This window comes from Camellia sinensis, chromosome 3, assembly GCF_055761805.1.
Source record: "Camellia sinensis isolate YWXY chromosome 3, ASM5576180v1, whole genome shotgun sequence".
Lineage (NCBI taxonomy): Eukaryota > Viridiplantae > Streptophyta > Magnoliopsida > Ericales > Theaceae > Camellia > Camellia sinensis.
Window position 1 is genome coordinate 209,046,907 of NC_138963.1, and position 20,201 is coordinate 209,067,107.

General features: G+C 33.8%; 2 protein-coding genes and 1 long non-coding RNA gene across 4 annotated transcripts; 1 reads left to right on the top strand and 2 right to left on the bottom strand.

Moving 5' to 3' along the window:
* Positions 1-1,026: 1,026 nt before the first annotated feature.
* On the bottom strand, positions 1,027-6,543 carry LOC145823071 (uncharacterized). Of its 2 annotated transcripts, none has more exons than XM_082922069.1 (6): positions 6,081-6,543; positions 5,458-5,530; positions 5,039-5,133; positions 3,540-3,595; positions 3,089-3,161; positions 1,027-1,329 (listed from the first exon to the last, which is right to left on the bottom strand). In XM_082922069.1, exons 3-6 carry the CDS (start codon positions 5,054-5,056, stop codon positions 1,174-1,176), a joined length of 303 nt encoding a protein of 100 aa, XP_082778195.1. In that variant the 5' UTR covers positions 5,057-5,133; positions 5,458-5,530; positions 6,081-6,543; the 3' UTR covers positions 1,027-1,173. The 2 variants fall into 2 exon arrangements, with proteins under 2 accessions (XP_082778195.1, XP_082778194.1); XM_082922068.1 differs by having other exon boundaries at positions 5,039-5,173; positions 6,081-6,539.
* Positions 6,544-10,632: 4,089 nt separating this feature from the next.
* On the top strand, positions 10,633-11,616 carry LOC145822190 (protein FAR1-RELATED SEQUENCE 5-like). Its single transcript, XM_082918791.1, has 2 exons — positions 10,633-11,017; positions 11,165-11,616. The coding sequence occupies exons 1-2, from the start codon at positions 10,633-10,635 to the stop codon at positions 11,614-11,616; spliced, it is 837 nt and encodes a 278-aa protein (XP_082774917.1).
* Positions 11,617-14,229: 2,613 nt separating this feature from the next.
* LOC114260858 (uncharacterized) lies at positions 14,230-16,684 on the bottom strand. The gene is made up of 3 exons (XR_003628748.2): positions 16,537-16,684; positions 14,703-14,853; positions 14,230-14,615 (listed from the first exon to the last, which is right to left on the bottom strand). It is a non-coding gene; the product is annotated as an uncharacterized LOC114260858 (long non-coding RNA).
* Positions 16,685-20,201: the final 3,517 nt, after the last annotated feature.

Consider the following 20,201-nt stretch of genomic DNA (forward strand, 5'->3'; position numbering starts at 1 on the left):
CTTTCCCGACTACTCAAAGTTTCGTAACCAAATGCTTACTTTTGGCTACTAATATTTTAGTCGCCAAAACATAACCTTTGCCGACTAGCGAAAATTTAGTAGCCAAAACGTTAACTTTCAGCGACCAAAAATAGTTTAGTCGCCAATACTATCGCCGACAGGGTATAGGCGACGAGTTTGGCGACAAAATATTTTTGTCGCTAAATGGTTTCGGCGACTAAATATTAGACTTTTGGCGACCAATATTTGGTAGCCAAAAGTGACATTTCTTGTAGTGTCCGGCGAACTTTTGGTAATACTTCAGCAACTTCCCGGTGATGTTGAACATTATAGGGAGTCTCTCGATATGACCATCAGACGAAAGTTCAGCGTTAGTGAGATGTAGCAGTATTTTTAAATTTATAAAAAAAAGAAGAAGAAATCTTTTGGCAACAATTAAAAATATGTACAACTAATTGGTGCAAGTGTTTTGTTTGAGACTAGATGAGCTTTAAATTTTGTGTATGAGACTTACTAGTAAGTACCCCATAGATTAATAAGGTGAAGTTTATGGATGGCCCAAGAACTGAATTGGACTTTCCAGTCCACTTTATTTGATAGTTATTTACTTGGAAATTAATATTTTTACAAAATATTCATACAAAATTACCGGGTGATTCTATTTGTATCCAAAAAATTGTTTGGTACGCCCGATTTCTTATTATTCTTTATTTAATTATTTAATTTTATAATTTGTTCTTACTACACTCTATATTTTTTTCCTAAATTACACTCAATATAAAATAATAATTTGTGGTAGATCCAAATAATAAACAAATCAATTAAAAAAAAAGACTTCCTCTTTCTTCTCTCTCCCCAATGGTGGGTATCTCTCTTCCCCATCTCCTCTCTCTCTTTATATATATACTAGCGTATGCCCGTGCCTAGAGGCACGGTGTTTTTTTTTTTTTTTTTTCTTTTCAAAGAGTAAGGAGTGAATTTTTTAAAATGTTTGACACTGGAAAGATATGAATGAAATGCATCTAATAAAAAATTTAAAACATGAATAAAATTTATAGTGATTAGAGTATTGACAACAAATTAAACTTAGTGTACAAAGCAATAAACTGTATAGTGATTAAAGTATTGACAACAAATTGAACTCAGTGTACAAAACAATAAAATGTATAATGATTAGAGTATTGACAACAAATTGAACTCTAGCCGATTAAGAGCTCCAACTGTTGTCACTGGGTTGAATTCAGGTCCAATAGGCATTTGGATGCTCTGTTCAAACACTTCTTTAGATGTGTGTGGGTACGGCAATGTCTTTGTAAGCAGTTTTTCAGCCTACCAAGTCCAAATACATGAGAAGAAGCCATTAATCAATGAAACCATATAAAAGAGCTGAACACTTGATATCTTCTATCCGCGACACTGAACACTTGCAAATGTTTACCTCAACTGGAAGACCTTGTGGATCAACCAACTAAGAAGGTAAATTCCATTGTCTTAGTTTTTTTTTTTTTTTTTTTTTTATTAATTTAGCTCCCATACAAATAGGTTTTCTTTTTTAGTGGGGCAAAATAACTAATACAACCTGATCCTTTAACTTGACATCATACAACAGGGAGATTCTTTCTGTATTGTCAAATTTCCAAATATGTCGATTGTCAAGTTTCACATTCATAAATTCTGTAATTGTAAAAAATTGATCACATTCATCTTATTAAATTGTTGACCAAAATTTGGGAATTTTCAACTACAAAATCATAGATTGCAGATGAATTCAAATCCAAATTCCGATCAGATAAAACCTTTACAAAAAATGATCAGAGGTTAATCAAAGAAAAACAATAAGGTTTTTTAGTTCTTAATAGTAATCCTATAAAAGAATAAAAATATTATAATAACAGGTATAGTGAGCTAAAACTTTGTGCAAGTAGAATTTTCCTTTCATTTTATTAGGTAGTTCAAAAAATGTTTTAACTTTTTGTGTTCATAGAATTACACTGCCTTCGTGCTTATTGTTGACTTGAATTGGCAAGGAGTCAATTACAGTAAATTGGCAAGGAGTTGGTTACATTGTACTGTAACTCTTCTTCTATCTATGACATTATTTATATTTGTGATATATGACTGTAGTTGGGAGGCTTTAAATGCATCCTAAAATTTTAAGTGCATTTAGAGCCTACCCTATAATTGTATGCATACCTAGGATAAATGACAAATATACCAAGTAATTCATGGTTTCATATATTGATTTTTGGGAAATTTAAAAAAGAAAAAAAAAACTTCAAAATCTTGACCTCGGTAACAAATCAATCCTAACTTGAAATTATTTTAATTCTAACCATTCATTTATATGGGCCATTTAAACAGTTTGACAATTTTTTCCCTTTATTTTGGTGTTGACAGTCATTTGCAACCCTTACCATGATCCATCACTACCCCCATCTCTTTTCCCCATCTCTTTTCCCCATTTACCACTACTCCTCATTTTCCTCACAAATGGGCATCAAAACGTCTATTTCTCTAACCCCAGTAAAAAACAATGGTCACCACCACAGACATCAATTTCATATGGTACTGTCAAAATTTCACAGGTCATGTATCTCACCAACTTAAGGTACGACTTTACAAACCCATATCAGTTACTTTGGGCTTTGTTTAAAAGGAAAGAAAAACAATTAAATTTATGAAAAGGAAACCTAGGAGAAATTATTCTTTTGCCCAGCCAAACACAAACACAAATAAAAATAAAAAAAGAGAGAGAGGTATCGCGGAAACTAACAAAGATAAAATCCTGAAATTTCAAGCGGAAACTAAAATCATTACCCAACTAAATAAAAATATACTCACAAAGATAATATATATAAAACATGTATACAATCCAGATTCTTTATAAAAAATCTATATATAAATAAAAAAATCTACACAATGTATATCCAAATAAAATCTATACAATCTATATCCAAATTCTTTGTAAAAAATCTATAGAATCTATAAAAAAATCTATACAATCTATATCTAAATAAAATGTATACAATCTATAAACAAATAAAATCTAGTACATCGTCACCACATAAAATGAAAAGAGTGATCTTACCTGGAGAGCAGCAGTTTCGGGAGCGAGAGTATGGAAGAAGAAGAACAGGGCTGGAGAGCAATAGAGGGAAAATCTAAAAAGAAATTGAAAATTAAGTTTATGAGTATTTGTATGTTGGCAAGTGTCTTTATTTGAAACACATAAAATTTATATGATACAAATGGAAGTGAAACCGAAGAGAAGGAAACTATACCCAGCTAAATAGAGATTAGACAAAAAAATAACACATTAATAACCAATTGGTGTTTATTTTTACAATTCAAACTTAATGCAATTGCGCATGAATAGCCTTACCTTGGAGTTGGTTGCAATAGCCTGTATTAAGGTTGTGAATTAAATTTCTTAGTGGTATTAATTAATTAATTGTATTTATATATTGATGGCTAAATTATTCTGAGGAATGGTAAGGCAATGAATGATTCGGGTCATATGTTATAAGTTGGTGAGTTACCTGAAGACATGATGGATGAAGTGCTTTCTTGCAAGCTGCTTTCCAATCTCAACAGCCTGGATTGTTGTAACACACGATTCAATAAGGCAGCAATGATGCAAATAGTGGAGTTAACACAAGTTAATGTAGAAACAGATTTATATAATTCACAAACCAAAAGAGTATTTTTAGGAAGCACACTCCTAGAAATACACAGGCATAATAAACATTACAAAACAACAATGTGTCGTAGATAAGTTAGTACATTCCATTTTACTCAGAACATGAAAAATAAATGATAGGTTTACTGTCAAGACTTTAACTTAACTAAGTGCTTATTCCTATTTTTTTCCATTTAGGTATGTAGTCCCTTCTTACAAAAATCCAAGATTTGGTATTTCAGAGGCTTGGTTTTGTAGAATTTCTCACATCACAATATCAAAATCAGTTTCTTGTCATCAAATGGTGAAAGCATTTTACATGATGCTCTTGTCATGCATCATTTGTCATGTCTACTAATTCACTTCTCAACACCTTGAGCACATATTGCTACACCAGCATTATCTGCAGTTGTGGCTAAAGAATTTCTTTAAATCAAATTGGGATATTTGCCTTCTTACTGTTCATCTTAGTATAATTCTAAATTCTAAAATTATAGAGAAAAATTAGAAACTTAACAAAAAAAATTTAATTCTAATTTTTATAGATAGGGATCTAAAAGTTGACCCAAATAAATGAATTTCAATAAAACAAATATACAAAAACCTGCCCATTATTAAAATTTAAAAAAAAAAAACACAGTTGTTTTAAAAAAAATTAATGATAAAAAATAGTATGTTTTTTTCATTTATTTCATTGAATTTCGCAAGTTTCAAACACTATAATGAAATATACAAACTGAACAAAACAAATATACTTAAAAAAAATCAAAATCACACTCATAATCATCATTTTCATTGATCTTGTTAAAATTCCACAAAATATAATAATTGAACCAAAATAACCATTTGCCAGAAAAAGCCCTTTCCATGAAGTTCTAAATGATTGGTATGGTCTCAACAACCAAGGAAGAACACAGATCTACCCAATTGACTACCCACTTCCTATTTCTTCCTTCTTTTTCTCCTTTTTGCTTAGGTATTCACCCACTCTTTATATCCTTTCACTTCTCGTCAACCAAACTTAGTTAAAGCCGTGAGTTATATTCAGAATTCTGGTCCAACAAATTAATTAAAGCTCACCAAGTCCGCCTCCGCCTAGAGTAACATATAAAGCTAAGTTGCCATTTTATAATGTCTAAAAAATAAAGCACCAAACCTTTTTTTATTCTTCTTCTCTTTAACAAATCTATTAACGACCTCAGCTTGAATGACATCAACCATCAAAATGAAAAAGGCAAATGCAAAGGTCTCTTTTGTCTTGAGAAAAAAGAATGTTTATTTTTGAACTGGGAAAAAGTTGTACCTTCCAAGTTACTACAAGAATCAAATGCTAATAAATATAGACATAGCAAACTATACCTGTTGAAAGGAAATCATCAGGAAGCTTAAGAAGTTTAGCAAGCCAATCCAGGACAATCATTTCAAGTTCTGTTGCTGCAGGAGAAGTTATCCAACTAAAACCCACCATGTTAATACCAGCACTGAGCATTTCTCCTAAAAATCCAATGATACTACTATTAGAGGGAAAATATGCAAAATAATCCGGGCTTTGCCAATGGGTTACCCCTGGTATATCTTTGACTGGACATATGTACCCACAATTAAAATAGCGAAGAAAGGATTCATGTTGCCAACCCCATTTGAGTGGGACACATTACTTAGTTTGGTTGGTTGGTATATACATTGATATGGTGTATGCAATTAAACATTTTTCTGTTTAATTTTTAGGCCTCTTGATGAAATAGTTTAAAAGTATGCACAGGATTAAGAAACTTCACCACTGAGAACATCTTGCAATGATTCTGGTTGATTTGGTGCGGAATTCGGAAGAAGTTTACTCAAATACCTGGGCTGCAGAAAAGTTCAATTTTTATTTTTATTTTTTTGTATCCATGAATGAAATGGGACTGATAGCACAAACATCATAACTAAAGCACACGTGATAACTATTAAATTCTTTCCTCTTTCATACCCAAAAATCAAAGAATAATAATATCAATAAATTCCCAAATTACGAATTGAACGATTACTTTAAAAAAACATATACACGAATCATCTACAATCCCTAAATTTACAATTTTGATATAAAGTGCAAGAATCATCTTTTTTATACAGTTTGCTTCATTTCTTAACTACTATTAAGTAAAACCACTGAAAGATTAACATGAAATCTACTTGCACAAAACAAAAACAAAAAATTCTAGACTAATTAACATTGTTAAAATCCTGAAAATTGAACCAAAATAATAATTTCTGAAAATCCACACATAATCATCTCAGATGATTATAAAAAACTGTTAAAAAAAACATTTGTCAAACATAACCCAAGTTGGAGGTATCATTCACAAAACCTCCAAAACCGTGAATAGAGAGAGAAGAGGAATAGAGACAGAAACATTACCTTGCACAGATAGAAGCCTCAGGTTTGGTGTAGCTCTGAAGTAGCTCTACCGGAGAGCTCCAATCGGGGTTCAGAGAGGTATCGTGGTTCTTAATCGGAAACCCTAGCCTTCAGAAATTGAGTGGGAGGGTTGCGAAAGGGGGGGAGAGGGGGAGAGGCAGCGAGTGGGAAGGTGGGGGGAGAGGTGGAGAGACAGAGATCGGGTGGAGGGGGAGAGGCAGCGAGCAGGAGGGTGGGGGGAGAGGGGGAAAGGCAGAGATCGGGTGAGAGAGAATGAGAGAGGTAGCGTCTCTGCGAAAGGGGGGAGAGTGGGAGAGGCAGCGAGTGGGAGGGTGGGGGGAGAGGGGGAGAGGCAGAGATCGGGGGAGAGAGACGGAGAGAGGTAGTGTCTGTGGGAAAGATAAAGAAGAGGAACAAAGAGGGAGATAGAGATAAGGGATAGAGATAAGGGAGACGTGCAACAGAGAGGAGATACAGATGGAATGGGGGAGGAGACGTGGGTAGGTGGGAGAGAGCACTGAGTGTTTGGGCGGGAATTGAAGTATAATCTCAACCATTGATGTGTATCACAATTCATCTGAGCCTTTAAAATAAAATGTATCTCTCATACATTTTACATATTTTTAAAATCCCTTCTCCCTTATTATATAGATATATATATATATATATATATATATCATATATCATATATGGATCTTGGTTGGGTCTCATAAACTTTGTTAAGTAAGGTTTGTTTTTCATCACGAACTGTGCACTCTCTCTCTACAGTTGGAAACTTTTTTCTCTCTAGGTGTATTTTTTTTTTTTTTTTTTCAAATGATGATTCTAACGGTTTCATGGGTTATAGAATGATGTTTTGTGAAGTGGGTTTTATATTAAGAGATTGACACCATTTACTCTTTTCTAAAAATCTCATCACAAAGAGCAAAGAATGATTGACAAAGTTGTTTTACTCCAAAACTTCACAACCTCCTATTAGACTTTCGTGCAAGATTTAAGGTTCATTTTTTGTTTGACGATAGTGGTAAGTTTTAGTAGAATGAATTAGAGTTTTGATAGAAGAAAGAAGATAAAGTGAAAATAATTGAATTTTGGAGAAGAAGATGAAGAGATTTAATATGAAAAATATGTATAAATGATTAGAGTTTACCATGAAAAAAAAATTATTTTAAGATTTAATGTGAATTGTCCTTATTAGTAAATTTATATTATAGTATAATATTAATTAAAATTTTAAAATTTTTATTGGGCGTACTGGGTTATTATTTGGGTGTAAATAGAATCACCCAAAATTACCACCCAAAAAAAAAAATATATATATATATATATATATATATATAAGGTTTAATAAACAAAATTAAATGAATGGTTAAGATTGTGTCAAATTAAAAAATGTAGAGTTTAATGTGATAAAATTAAAACCGATTTAATTTGTTACAAGAATTCAATTCTGAAATATATATATATATATATATATATTCTTATGATTTTTTCACTTATATATTTAAAGCTGTGCTTTTAAGCTTTACTTTTTTTTTCTTTAAATGCTCACTTATTAATTATTTTTTTAATCGTAAATCATCTGTAACTTTTCAAACTAAATGTTTTTTTTAAGAGAAAAAATAAGTTTCAAACCTTAATCTTAATCCTATATTTTTTTCAATCATCACCACATTCACCTCCAAAGGTTGCCACGGCTACCCTACCACCACCTCTGACAACCCCTGCCACCCCCAAGATCACATATGGGTGAAATATTGCCAATTTTCGTGCGAACCAATCACCACAGCTAAAAGCAACATTTACAACAAATAAAGCGGATCTTTTCACATTGCACTATTTGAAGGTGGATCTGGAATTGTCTATGAGAATTATTCACTGTGTTTGGTTTGAATTTTTTTGTTTAAGTTTTTTAAAAATTAAATTTTTTGATTTTCGTATTTTTTTTTGTTTTTAGTGAATATTTTTAAAATTTTAAACATTTTTTTTAATTTTTTTAGATACACCTTACTTAGATGTGTCTAAAAAGTAAGAGTGTAGAATTTTCTGAAAATTATTTTACAAAAATGAGAATCAAGCAAAGTGATTATTATTATTATTTTTTTAAATAACCAGTGTCTATAAGCACTTGGATTGCTTTAGATTTAGGTGAATTTGGATTGGTTAGGTTGGATTTAGTTGGAAGATTTGATGAGACAAATAAAAAGAGAAAATCAAATGTAATTTCAGTTCACTTTTTATTTGGCTATAATAAAAAAAGCATGAAAAAAGAAAGCAAGAAGTTTTTTTTATTTTTTTCTTCCCCATGTCTCAACTCAACTAAACATAGTTTGAAATTTGAATCTCATCAATTTTTTTTACTTTCTCTTTCTATTTGATTTTATCTCATCATATCCTTCAACTAAACACAGTTATAGAGACTTGGAGGTGATTTCGGAGGTGGGTCATCTTGATCTTTGATGGGTGGGATAGGAGTAGAGTGGAGATGAAACAAGGGGTGAAGAATCAGTATGCTATGAGGTGTCTTTATGCAGAGGGTAAAGGGTGATTTATGCTTTTAATGGAGATAAAAAGTGTTGTGTAGTTCTTGCAGTGAGGTGCTCTGTTTTTGGACCAGTGGCGAGGTCTATTTTGGGAAGGTTTTTTCGGTAGTTGGTCCCTTGTCAATTTCCATTTTTGTTTTTCCTTTCTTTATTTTGACCTGGTTTTGCCCCATTTTTTTTTTTTTTTTTGCTGGATTGTTTTCTCCAATTTGTGAAATAGCTCTTTCCGGCATTGATTTTTTTTTTTTTTTTCCCCCGGCCTTCCCCTCTTGATGTATTCGTGTTCTGCTTCTCTTGTAGTCCTGTCTTTTAACATCAATAAATTCTCTCTTTTTTACCTATCAAGAAGAAGAAATAAAATAAAACAATGCATCAAGAGTGACGATGGTAGGAAGTGATGGAGGGTAAAAATGATGATTAAGGACTAAGATTTTAGGTGGTGTTTTGAAAAGTTGGTTTTAATTTTTTAGTCTATTTTATTTTTTGATGGGTAAAAAATATAAGAGGTAATGTAACCTAAAATGAGTAAAAAACTAAAAATTAACTTTTTTGGTCTTTTCAAATGACTTCTAAATATAAAAGATGATAAGAGTTGGAATTGTTTTGAAAAAATGGTTAAAAATTATTTTTAAAACTTTTTTATAAGAAAAATAAATAAATTAAAAATTGAGAAGTATCTTTTAGCCCATATCTCAAAATGGCTTTTTAAGTGATTGTGACTGTGCTCTTAGATGCAGAGAAGCAAATGGAGGGTGATTTGGAGTGCAGATCCTCTCCTTGCAAGAGTTTACGTACGTGCGTACGTCCTTGCAACAGCTGAGATCAGCCATTGCACATCCAACGGCTGAGATTAAAAAAAAAAAAAAATGGAATTTCTATTCTTTCCCGCCCAAAACAAAACACAGAGTTGGTCTGCACTCTTCGTGGGGAAACACACACTCATTCAACACACTCAGTGGTTCTTGTCCGAACGGCGACCCAGTCTACCCAGTCTCCACGCCGCCGTTGCAAGGGCCGACGACGCCACAGGTCGGTTCCCCTTTGTCTCTGTAAATCAGAAATTAATGTATATGAAGCTTAATACTGTACTACTCTCTCCAGACTCCCGCGTTTTTTCCTTAAGAAGCTTAATCTTATCTGTATTTGAAGATTTTATCTGTATTTGAAAATTTTAATCTTATCTGTATTTGAAGCTTGCAATCAGTTTCAGTATTTGAAGATATATATATACAGATTGAATATTGATCAAGAAGAACCTTATAAATACAGATTTTATTTGTATTTGAAGATTTTAATCTTATCTGTATCTGAAGCTTTCAATCAGTTTCTGTATTTTAAGATTTTAATCAGTTTCAAAATCTGTTTAATCAGTTTCAATATTTGAAGATTACTTTTAATGGACCAATGTGTTAATTTATTTTGTGTTAAACCACAGATTTTGAAATCACAGATTTTACTTTTAATTCAACATATATGTTAATGAAATAGAGTATTTAATCAAAATTTTATTTAATCAATAGGGTTTTTAATTATGTATGTAATCAAAATTTTGTTGATATTTTTTTTAAAAAAACTTTTTAAAACCACCCCCACATGATTACTGAAATTGATTTTATAATAATTTTTGTGACAAAATCTTCAAATTAAAAGTAAATATGTTGAATTGATTTCATTGGTCTAACACAGATTTTGAAGATTACTCTATTTAATCAGTTTCACTCTATGTAATCAGTTTCACTCTATTTAATCAGTTTTAGTATTTAATCAGAGGTTTGCCAAATGATTTTTGTAACATAATTTATTTAATCAGTCATGTGAACAGATAAGGTTTTACTGGAATGTGATGAATTTTTTATTTATGTAGCTAAGATTTTATTTATATGGGTTTTCAGTTGCATTTTCATATGGATATGGAACCTGAGAATGATTGTGCTTGAAAGCCAAAACAGGAAATGACATTTGATTCTGAACAATGTGTGTATGATTTTTATAATACATATGGAGGAAGAATGGGGTTTAGCATAAGAAGGGATTTTTGTAGGAAGAACAAGGTCACTAACCAACTTATTTGTAGACTTTTGGTTTACAACAAGGAGGGATTTCGGAAGGGTGACAAACGAGACCCATTGTCAAAAAATCCTAGAGCCGGAACTAGGACCGGTTGTGAGGCTCGACTTTATGTCAAATTAGATGACGGTACTGGGAAATATGTTGTGACAGATTTCAAAGAAAAACATAACCATGATCTTATATCACCCGAGTGTGCCCACATGTTGCCGTCACAAAGAAAGATATCAACTACCCAAGCAATTCAGTTAGATTTGGCGGCACAATCTGGTCTTCGTTTAGGCCAGTCTTTCGAACTCATGGGTAGGGAAGCTGGTCGAAGGCAATGTCTTGGGTTTACAAAATTAGATTCTAAAAATTATTTGAAAACCAAAAGACAACAAAGTTTAGCATATGGGAAAGTAGGCAATGTGTTGTAATACTTTAAAGAAAAATCTTTGCAGAATCTTTCCTTCTTTTATGTTTTCCAATTAGATAATGAAGAGCAAATAACGAATATGTTTTGGGCCAATGCCCAAATGATCATGGATTATGCCCAATTTGGTGATGTTGTCACTTTTGATACTACTTACAAGTTAAACAAAGAACATAGACCCTTTGTGTCTTTTGTGGGATTCAACCATCACAGGGAAACAGTTATATTTGGTGCAGCATTGTTGTATGATGAGACCGCCGAATCGTTTGTATGGTTGTTTCAAAATTTTCTAGAGGCTATGTCAGGAAAGGCACCAAAAACTTTGTTCACTGATCAAGATGCTGCAATGGCTAAAGCCATACCCATTGTTATGCCTGACATAACTCACCGATTGTGTACTTGGCATTTGATGCAAAATACATTAAAACATGTTAACTGTTTGTTCCAAGATAAGGGGGTGAAGGGTGTACTAAATAAATTCTTCTTTGACATTGAAGATGCAAATCAATGAAAGTTAGAGTGGGCGGCAATGCTTGATAAATATGATGCGCATGAAAATCATTGGTTGAAATTGACTTTTGCGGTGAAAAAAAAATGGGGTTGGCCTTACGTTAGATCAACATGGGCTGTGGGAATGAGTACTACACAACTCAGTGAATCTTTTAATGCTTTTTTGAAGGATTACATTCGTTCTGATTTTAACTTGAATGAATTCTTTATGCATTTTGAAAGGGTACTTTACGAGAAGCGATACATGGAGTTAGAAGCAGGATATGCTTTGTGCCAAAGGTTGCCAAAGGTGAAAGTGACCATAAGAATGTTAATTCAAATGGGTAATGTCTACACAAAAAGGATTTTTGAGGAATTTCAAAATGAGTACTTTCGATCCATTGAATCGAACATAGAAGCAATTGAATATGGCGAGGCTGGTACCATTTACACAGTTGTTGATGTTGGTAACAAACATGCAAGGAAAGTGAAGATGGAGAGGGATGGATCATTGGGTTGTAATTGTACAAAGTTTGAAAGGGAAGGAATCTTGTGTTGCCACTCATTGAAGGTTATTAGAGACATATTGAAGATGAAAGAGGTTCCTCCACAATACATTCTAAAGAGGTGGACCAAACAAGCAAGAGCCGAAACTGTGATGGACATTAAAGGGAATGACATTGAAGTGGATGTGAAATTCCAACAAGCCTCGCGATGTAAGACATTGATGACCGCATTTAGAGCACTAGCAAGTAGAGCTGCTAAAACTGAAGAAACTTATGATTTTTGTATTGCACACCTTGCTACATTAGGTGCAAATGTTGAAGGCAAGTTAGGTGCTCTTTTTGGTGTTGGAAATGAAGTAAGTAATGATCATGACACCGAAAGCATTGAAGTGGATTGCGAAGATGTGAATCATGTTGTGCAACCAAAAGGATTGAAGAAAAAGATGGCAACTAGTAAGGGCAAAAGGAGGGTGAAAGGTGGATTCGAAGCCGCGTTGGTAGCGAACTCCAAAAAAAAATCCCGTGCTAACAGCTTGGCTTCGTCACAATCAGTTGCAAGTCCAACAGTTGCACCTTCTTCATTATCTGTTGGAGGAGATATCTATGTTCGTCAACATGTTCCTCATCTTCAACCTCTTCCTCCCCTTCATCCTTTTCCTCCATCTTTGCCCATGGGTGGTAATTCTATTCCTCCCTCATTGATGAATCCCACACATCATGTAAGTGTTAGTACAATGTATGTATTTTTTTGATGGATATAATATGTGACTCAACCCATAATTACGAAGCCTAATATATGGCATTGTTCTTTGCCAATTTGCAGGACATGTATGTAGTGCATAATTCTTTGCCAAATTCAATGCCTCAACGGTATCCTGCTGAACCAACATTCCAGTCACTACTTCAAGGTTCATATGGATATGACATTGGGTTTCGATATTCTCAAGAATCAAACAGTCTAATGTGGAGTTAGGTTTGTCCTTGATGTCTTTTGAATTTGTAATTGCTTAAAATTCTGGATTTTGAGTTGCTGAAAATTAAATTTGAAGTAGTTTTTGTTTGTAGTTTTTTTTTTTCAATTAAATTCTGTGTTTGTCCATTTCAGGCTATGGACAAGCACAAAGACAAGCAAACTGAAGATGCAAATGGCATGCAAAGTGAAGTGATACCATCTCAAATTGTGAAGCAAACTCATGCTGGATTGCTGCACAAATTCTGATGTTGCTGAGAAGTGAAGTAATGGCCTTTATGTGTGTTCAAATGCCTTGCTGGCTGGAAAGTGATGTTGAAATTGCTGTTCAAACTCCACTCCAATGTCTGTTGAAATTGTGTTAAACATGCGTGTTGAAACTACTGCTGTATGTGTGTCGAAATTCTGATTGTGTTTAATGAGAATGACTGTTTTTTTTGCAAATGGCTTCTCAAGCAATGCTTTGTGTTTAATGAGAATGACTGTGTTTTTTGTAATGCCTTGATGTATGTACCTGTATGTATGTTAATGGCTTGTAAAATCTTGTAATGTGCCGTAATATGTGTTGCATCTGCTGGTCTGGTCTGGTCTGCATTGGTTTGGTCTGGTCTGCTCTGAATCTGCTGGTTCTGGCCTAGTCTGGTCTGGTCTGGTCTGGTCTGGTTCTGGTATGGTCTGCATCTGCTAGTCTGGTGTGGTGTGGTCTGAATCTGCTATAGTTCAACACAATATCACATAGCAATGAACAAGGCTTGGTAACACATAGAAATGTTGGATCTGCTACAGCTTCATTCCATCACAATATCAATATCACAGATAGCAATATCATAGATAACAGATAGCAATATCACAATATCACTCCAATGTCTGCTACAGCTTCATTCCATCATTCATTCAACATATATATCACAGATAACAGATATGGTGGATCTCCTGCTACTATACTCAGAATTCATTCAACATGATCTGATGCTGCCATACTCAAAATTCCATTCATTCATTCATTCCAAAATTCCATGCATTCATTCATTCCAAAATTCCATCATTCATTTATTCATTCATTCATTCCAAAATGTGTCATACTCCATTTAGCAGATAATAGATAATTTATTCATTCATTCATTCCAAAATTGATTCATTCATTCGAAAATGTGCCAACTTCATTCCAAAATTCATTCCAAAAGTCATTCCATCATTCATTCCAAAGTTGAGGCCACAAGTTCAGGGAAATAGATAATAGATATTACATAACAAGTTCATGTACATATATAACCGAATATGCTACAAACTACCAAGTTACATAATCAAGTAGAAAATGGTAGCAAATACAATGAAGTACACCATCGCTTTGATATTCCTTTCCATCTTTTCAAGCTTTCGAGCATAGTTCGTTTCCATGTAATGAAGCCTCGTCCGTACATCGTCAAAGTCTTGTACTGTTATACCATCACACGCTGTACAGTTCGAACGAATTCTGGACGTAACGGCTTCATCATCTTCATCCACGAACTTGAAGTAATTGCAATGGGGAGTGGGAGTTTTACTCTGCAATGCATGAGAATAAGTTAGTCGAACAAGACAAATATCAATGTGACTACTCAACGAAGAAAATAGTTAGAATTACAAACTTACATATCTTGATGGGCTAACAAAGAACATACGCCCTTCATTTCTATTTTCATTGGTTTTTACAATACGTAAGGCAGCGGTTCTTCCACAATTGCACAGCCTCGGTTGTAATCTAATGTCGCTAATGTTAGAAGAAGAAGCCATTTTTTAAAATCTGCATACAAAGTATAACAAAACAACACACACATATTGAGTTATTTTGAGCATCAACTCAAAATCTGCATTCAAAATCTACCATTTTTCAAAGTCTACCATTTTTCAAAATGTTTTTGAGTTATTTTGAGCTAGAGAAAAAAGGGTTCAAAATTTATCCAAACAAAACAACACACATTGCCAAAGTATAACAACCCACAACACACATTTCAAAAAATCAAGCCTAAAAAAAGTGTTCATAAGTTTTACCAAACAAGCGTTATGAAGACAAAAATTGAAAAAGCCAACTAACTCAAAAAGCCTTGTTCCATTTACTTAGGGCCAGCTATTGTTCATTTCCTGCAAGTGACTTTATTAGAAGTCATAGTAAAATTCTGTTTCAGGAGGGATTGTGTGAATATTTTGTATTCTTAGGCCATCTCAAACCTTTAGTAAAATTCTCAGCGTTGAGCCCATCATGAGATTGGTCTACCACGCAGATAAAGCCCAGGACTGATGCCAGCCTGCCAAACATGCTTGTCTCCAAACCATGTTTTTAAAATAAGAGAACAAACTCAATGAAATTACATATACTTTCTCCAAACCATAGTTTTATTTCCTTCTGTATTTGATGTCATTTATTTTCACCAATTATGCAACATAAAGACAACAAAATTTGCATGCAACGTTACGCAGTAATTGTTCACTAACAATGCTCCAGCCTTTGTTAGTTAAGATCATATAATAGTTCTTCCTTTGATCCTTTTTTAACAGGTTGCTGCTATGGGTGATCATGGGAGGGAGGGACTTATTTATTTGAAAATGCCTGGATCACTGATCAACTGAACCTTGGACCCTAATTGAAGTGACTTTGCTGGGTGTATGAAGATATGTTAAATGTATCAAGCTAGACATTTATTAGGAGCTATTGAAGCAACATTCTTTGCTTACTTATAGCTGTGGATCCCTGTAGAGGATTTGCCAAATTTTGGACTTGGACTCATAAATCTCAAAACCGAAACTCAACAATGGCAAGAACAATAACATAATCATAAACAATTATAATAGATACAAACAAGAACAAATTCGAGAACTACATGTTTATCTCTAATGAGGTGATCCAAAGGTAAAAATACAACTGTTTCTTTACACCAAAAATAGATGCAAAAAACACAAACCCATTAAACATAGATTCACAGACACCAAAATACAATTATCATCAAACAAAATATGAAAAATTTAAAGCAAATCCTTAATAATATATGTTTCCAATTCTGTTATTTCTTAGGAGGAATGGGATAAATTAAATCAGTAATGTTCTTCTGACCATTTTCCATCATTTACGAAAAATTTTGAAATTTGGGATTTCATATTTAGGGATTTCACATTAGGGGGGAATGGGATGAATTAAATCAGTAATGTTCTTCTGACCATTTGCCATCATTTACGAAAAAGTTTGAAATTTGGGATTTCATATTTACGGATTTCCCATTAGGGATTTCACAACAATATATCAGAACCAATACTGATTTTGAAAGCCCTAAATTTCACATTTCGGATTTCACAACCAGTCAACAACAATAGATCAGAACCAATACTAAAATTATCAACAACAATATGCACAGTGGAAGCCTAATTTTTGTGACAGTGAAAGCTCTAATTTTTATCAGAACCAATTCATAGTGCAGGAGTTTCAAATACAAACCTGGGGAACAAATTTCTTCGCTCAGCCGATGCCGTCTGGGGGACTGGTCGTCGCCGGTGCCGTCTAGGGGACTGCTCGCCGGGGAGGGTCAGTTCGGTGGAGGAGGACGGCTTCGTGCGAGGCTGAGTGAAATATAGCTGAGTGATATAACTAGCAACGGGCGGGATTTTGAGTGAAATTTCAAAAAAAAAAATTTAATTTTTTTTAATCTCAGCCGTTGGATGTGCAACGGCTGATCTCAGCCGTTGCAAGGACGCACGCACGTAAACTCTTGCAAGGAGAGGATCTACACTCTCAGATTTGTGGGTGTCTGACACTCAAAGATTCTAGTAAACACCCCTCCCACTCTCTCTCCAAAAATTTAAAATAAAAAAATAAATAATAAAAACAACTTTTTAGCTTGAGAAATCTTATTTTGTACCAGAGTTGTGCTTCAAAAATTTTCATATAATGCTCCTCAAAAAATTAATCTAAGAACATAATCTATTTAATTGGTGTAAACTGAATTTGAAAATAAAAAATTTTATTTATAAATCTCATATGGGAGAATGTTGATCCATTTAGTCTTAAGAATTTTTTTATAAACTAATTAGTTCTTTTTGTTCTAAAAAATTGTATTTATTTAATTTGGCGTCATTTGAATTTAAGTGAATGTCGTTTTGTGATTTATGTTTCTAATTTTCTGATTCATTTTTGAGATATGAATGAAAAAGTGATGTATAGAAAATTCTTTTTGGGAGGATTGGTGACTGAAGTGTTGTTTGTCGAGTGTAAAAATCTACATTTCGGTTACTGTGATTTTTTCGTATTACATTGGAGTGTTACATTAGAGTGCCATGTTTGAAAAAAAGTATATTAAGGACTTTTTATGTGGAGCTGGCTTCCCTCCAGTCGATGTTCGACTGGAGGGTACTGCTGGACCCGTGGGGGCTCGTCACGGGTCCTGTTTCGATAATTTGAACTGTTCAATATGTAGAACTTGTTAAATACTATATGCTTGTAAAAAATCACGTTAATCGGATATCGATAACTACGTGATCAAATCAATTTTGTATAAAAAAAAAATTGACGGTAAAAAAATAAACAGTTGACAGAAATCTGATCTGATAAGATAGCTATCGATATCAGATCAACGTGATATTTTACAAGTATATAGTACCCAATGAGTTCTACATATTGAACAGTTTGAATTATCAAAACAGGGCCCGTGGTGGACCTCCACGAGTCCAACAGTACCCTCCAATCGGATCACCGACTGGAGGGAAGCCCAGCCCCTTTTTATGTGTTACATTGATTAGAGTGTTACATATGGAAAACATACACTAGGAGTTTTTTTGAAATGTTGCCTTGTTATATTTGAGACAGAAATACTAAATTTTTTTCAGTGTGTTACATTGGAGTGTTACGTTTGGGAAAAATATACTAAAGAATTTTTGTGTGTTACATTGATTGGAGTGTTATGTTTAAAAAAAATACACTAATGAGTTTTTTTGAAATGTTATGTTGTTACATTTGAGAAAGATACAATAAAAAAAAAATTTAATATGTTATATTGGAGTGTTACGTTTGAGAAAAGTACATTAAAGAGTTTTTATGTGTTGCGTTGATTAGATTGTTACGTTTAAAAAACAATACACTAAGAATTTTTTTTTAAATGTTACATTATTACGTTTGGGAAAAGTACACTAAAAAGTTTTTTAGTATGTTACATTGGAGTGTTATGTTTGAAAAAAATACACTAAGGAGTTTTTTAGTATATTATATTGGAGTGTTACGTTTGGAAAAAACACTAAGGAGTTTTTGTGTATTCTATTGATTGGAGTGTTACGTTGGAGAAAAGTATACCAATTTTTTTTTTTAATATGTTACATTAAAGTCTTACATTAGAGTGTTATGTTTGGAAAAAGTACGCTAAGGATTTTTTTTTTAGCGTTACGTTTAGTAATTTTAATATTATGAGAAAACTCACATTTGTCCCTCAAGACATAACACACGCGTTTATACTTGTCCCTTTATGTGATTCACATTAGAATATGACATTTGGGTCTATAAAAAAAAAAGAAAAAAAAAAAAAGGGATCAAACAGTTCATAAAATCACTATTTGAAATTTATTGGTGTTTCATCATTAAAAATAAAATAAAATTTAAAAAAAAATTGCTAAAGAAAAGAAATTGATTTCTTATATCGATTCGTATAATTTTTAATTAAACGAGCTTTATAAATCTAAACACATTGAACAATATTAAAAATAAGGGCGAATTACATTGAAAATTCTTATAGTTTGGAATTTGTGTCACTTTTCTCCCCAACCTTTCAATTATGACACATTTGATCCTGAATTTTGAATCTCGTTCCAAATAAAGACAATTGAAAACATAGTTGCTTTATTTGAAGGGCAAAATCGTTATACAACTTATTTTCTGTTGATTAACCTAATGTTATTTAAAATATAATGACATTTTGCTTAGGAGCTTGCAACTCCTCGCAGTTGTAGACACCCCATTTTTGACCATCCTCAAGACTTGGACGTCACCGTTTGAACACTCGGTGATTATCCATGTTTGTGTTCGTTTGGAGTTCCCGGAGGTCTCGGCTACGCGCCTTGCCTTAGGATCTCCGAACCCGACCGTTTAGTGTCTGGTTTTGCACCAAACATTGACATCTTGCCTTTGAGAGGCAGGGTAGGGCTTGTAGACCATCCTCACCCACCACCGGCAGTGGCTAGAGGCCACCGGCTGGTTTTTGCTGCCACCGGCAATGTATATTGCCGGCCGGCACTATTTGTTGCCGGTCAGCACTATTTAGTGCCGGTCGGCACTCTTTTTTGCCAAAATGGCATTTTTGGCCGGCCGACTACTGTGCATCTGCTTTTGCAGATATTTTAAGACAGCTGTCTTGCTTTTGGCTCCCCTCCATATACGTGTATGGAGGGATCTCTCTCTTGGAAGCTTGTCTTGTAAGCTTTACAAGACAATAAGCCTCTATAAGAGAGAGCCTTGTCTCTTGGTTTGAAAGGTTGGACACTTGAGATATTTTGAGAGCTTAGACAGCCATTGTTAAGCTCTGGTTTTAGGGTTAGGGTTAGATACACATCCTATCTCTCTTTCCCTCTCTTTTGTGCTCTAGGTGTTTTGTGTCTTACTATTGCACATAAACACCTAGTGTTTCACCTTTGTCTAGCTATTGAGGTTCTAAGGGACTGATTTTAGTACTTTGGTGTTGGATTCAAGCCAAGAAAGGCCATTGGAGCATCATTGTTGAAGAAGGCTTCAAGGGTAAAAATCTCACCCCTTTATTCCCCATTTTTGCACCTTATTTCTACCTGTCTTAAATTCATTTTTGAGCTTGGTGTATAATACAAAAAAGTTCTGTTTTTAGACCCTCTTGATTGTTTATTAAGGGTGTTTTGTGATTTGAGGGTGTTTGACCCCTCTTAGGCCTTGAAAGGCCTCATTTTGTGCTATTTTGTGCTAGTTTCGGGACTTTGGTTTTTGGGCCTCTTCACCACTGAAATCTTGAGGGATTTCAGTGGTGGAGATGGTGCCTTGAAGTCTCTAAAGGGAGAGGGCCACCCCCTCTCCTTGTTGTCCTTGAAAAGGGTATGTTTTGGCCTCTAAAGGGAGCATCATGTTTGAGTGTGTGTTGAGCATGTATAGACTGTTTT